General features: G+C 51.5%; 1 protein-coding gene across 1 annotated transcript in view; it reads left to right on the forward strand.

Annotated features, from left to right (window-relative positions):
* Positions 1 to 1,675: 1,675 nt before the first annotated feature.
* The window catches only part of shc1 (SHC (Src homology 2 domain containing) transforming protein 1), a 10,435-nt gene continuing 9,284 nt past the window's right edge, over positions 1,676 to 2,826 (forward strand). Inside the window, exon 1 of the mRNA XM_037980324.1 lies at positions 1,676 to 2,825. Coding sequence (XP_037836252.1) covers positions 2,719 to 2,825 — 107 coding nt within the window. The 5' untranslated portion in view covers positions 1,676 to 2,718. The remainder of the gene's footprint in view (position 2,826) is intronic.

The following is a 2,826-nucleotide window of genomic DNA, read 5'->3' on the forward strand; positions in this document are numbered from 1 at the left end:
CCTTCCTCTATGCTCAACTTTGCTTTCGTTAGACCGCGTGATGGACTGCTCTTCTTTTCCGCCCTGCGTCCCTCTTGATCGTCCCGCTACCGGGCGTCTTTTGTCGTTTCTTTCCAGCCATACTTCTTCACAGCTTTCTGGAGATCATCCCAGCCTATCTGGCGGTGCATTAGCATAACTGGATCCTCCATGGTGCTTTCTGGCCAAGACCAGATGGATGGCTAGCTAGAACTGCTAGACTATCCCTCTGTGGTGCTAGACGAGTGTAGGCGACTGTTCCTTTGCCACGCATCAAGCGCCCACTACAATCTCGAGCACTTGTACTTCAGGCGTAGTCCATTTCTGAACTGTTACCATGTGAGAAAGAGGAGGAAAGACAAAAAAAAACCTGTCCTCTTTCTTGGCATTACTGAAACATTGGTGCCAAATTTACAACCTTAGTGTATATTATCTAGTTGACGTGTATGCTCTTCGTTAACCATTGTAGAAGTTAACATAATGTACATATGAATAGTGCCTCTACAGCAATAAGGTGTAGGCCAGCCAGCTTGCTGTGGGCTGTAGGTGTAGCCTTGCCTCCTGCTGAGGTCAGACTGTCGCTGACTGTTTTTATTTGCGGGCTTGTGGTTTGCGAGAGACTGTTAATGTCAACAGACTGTCTTTTAGGCTGGACTATACAGAAAACGAGATGTTACGTGGCGTCTAAAGGCCAGATCTGAGAGCCAACCTGTTCGATAAGCCTTAGCAAAGGAGGGAAACCGTCCTTTAATATCAACCCTTGGCTTGTTTGTATCGTACGCGGCTGTGTCAACACTCTTCTCTCAGGTAACTAACTATATTCTGGGTTTGTTGCACGAGCGCAGCGGCGTTAAAGTGACTGGGTGAGAACAGCGTGTGCTCGGAGACATAACGGCAGCGCAGTCTTCGGCGAGCTTCGTTTCTGCAGGGCGAGTAAGGCTCACGTTCAACACCAGTGAGCCTCCATTCAGGGAATCCTAAGGTGAAAGTTCAAAACTGACCATTCGGGTGTCGTTACCATCACAACAAGCCCCACCAGTAGTCGTCATCAGCCAATGACCTACATTCTGCAGTGTTACATCACCACTGTGCTACTGTCGTGTGTGTGTGCCACTGTACCCGACACAGACAGCATCTCAAACTCAACTTACCGCTATCAAATGGTGCTCCTGCGACGAAAACGCATCTTACCCGAGGTGGCCAGTTTTACAGAACACACTTGAACCACGGCAGGCTCTGTTGTTTTAGCCATATCAGGGACCTCAGTCAGGAACGGGCTCGGCTGTCAGCCCAGTCTTAATTACTAACTTTGCTTTTGTTTTGCTTACGGTTTTCTATCAGTGTCTAAAGTGACCATGTCTAGCCTCTAGCCATCCACAATCCTTAATTTAGAGAGGCAACAAAGGCAGGGGCTCCACTTTTAGCGTAGTAGCGTGGGACTGTTAAACCGGGCAGCCTGGAGAACGGGCGAGCAATCGGGGGAGGAGGGGAGGGGGAGCAAGAGATCATCTGGAAGAGGAGAGAGGAAGTGGTGGCGCGGGAGAGGGCGGAGGCGTTGGAGAGACAGAGGCTGGCAGAGTACATTGTGTGGAGGAAGAGAGAGGACTTCCAGGATAAGAAGGGAGACAGGGAGAGGGGGGGGGGAGCTCAGAGAAAGGGAAGGAGGCTTCGGCCGAAGTCATCTGGAAGAGGAGAGAAGAAGAAGAAGGAGACGCGGAGAGGGAAAGGGCGAGGGCCATTCAGAGAGGACACGAAAGCATTTGGAGGAAGAGAGAGAGGGAGTGACAGATTTTGAGCGTACGATGCACTCGAGAAGTAGGCGTTCAAGAGACTGTGCTACTACCAAGAGTTTGAGACTAGTCATTCATCAGTAAGCCTCCTCTCTCTTCTTTAGCTCTGCAGGTGTCTGCTGTGTTATCGACCAGCTGAGGTTGTGTACTGTGCGCGCGCCGCCGTCGCATTCGTGTGCTCAGCCCCTTTCGCAATCCCCTCGTTGGCCGCTAATAGGATTTTTATAGGCCTATGTCGAGCAAGATCGAGCTGCCGGGGGGGACTGCTTCGCACACGCGCGCTCCAGCTTGCGCGCGTATGAAGTTTCCGCCGCCTCGCGCGTGCAGACGCGTCCCAAGCGAGCACCTTTTGTGCAGCAAGACCCACATCCAGGAGGCGTTCAGAGACAATCACTCGTGTTGATTCTCCACGGCGCAGGCGGCAGCCGAGTCCCCGGCTCTCGCTCGGAGGCGAATAAGTCAGGACAAGATACTCTCACAGATATCGTTTTACAACATGGCCGAACACCAAGCCGAGCGCTCCGTGGAGAGCTAAGAACTCATCGATTCAGGGGAATTTGGCGAACGGCGAAATTCCAAAAGAGCTGATGACAACATGAGTACTGGTGCACTAAAAAACTTTCCTCGTCTGCACTGCACCGTTACCTGGGAGCCCCCCCGTCTCTCTCGCGCTGCTCTCATCGTGGACAGAGCCGGTTTTGAAGCAGCTTGGCTTTGGCTGCCTGGTAACAAGTGGAGGACAGACAAACAAACAGACGAATGAGAGTCCCCCCCCCCCTTTTTTTTTTTTTTGGAGAAAACTCTGAGTTGTGAAACAAAAAGACTCGGGTTGAATCCCAGCAGCCTGAGTGAACCTCTCCCAGAATAATAAAAAAGCAAAACAAACAAAAAAAACGCCTGCAAATTCACGATGGAGCTTGTGCAGAAAACTAAGTACACCCACATTCGGAGAGAGTCTCTGAGCTCCGCCGATGAAACAAACTCCTTCCCTCCTTCCAGCCCCGCCACCCCCCTGACC

Source organism: Kryptolebias marmoratus, linkage group LG16 (genome assembly GCF_001649575.2).
Source record: "Kryptolebias marmoratus isolate JLee-2015 linkage group LG16, ASM164957v2, whole genome shotgun sequence".
Lineage (NCBI taxonomy): Eukaryota > Metazoa > Chordata > Actinopteri > Cyprinodontiformes > Rivulidae > Kryptolebias > Kryptolebias marmoratus.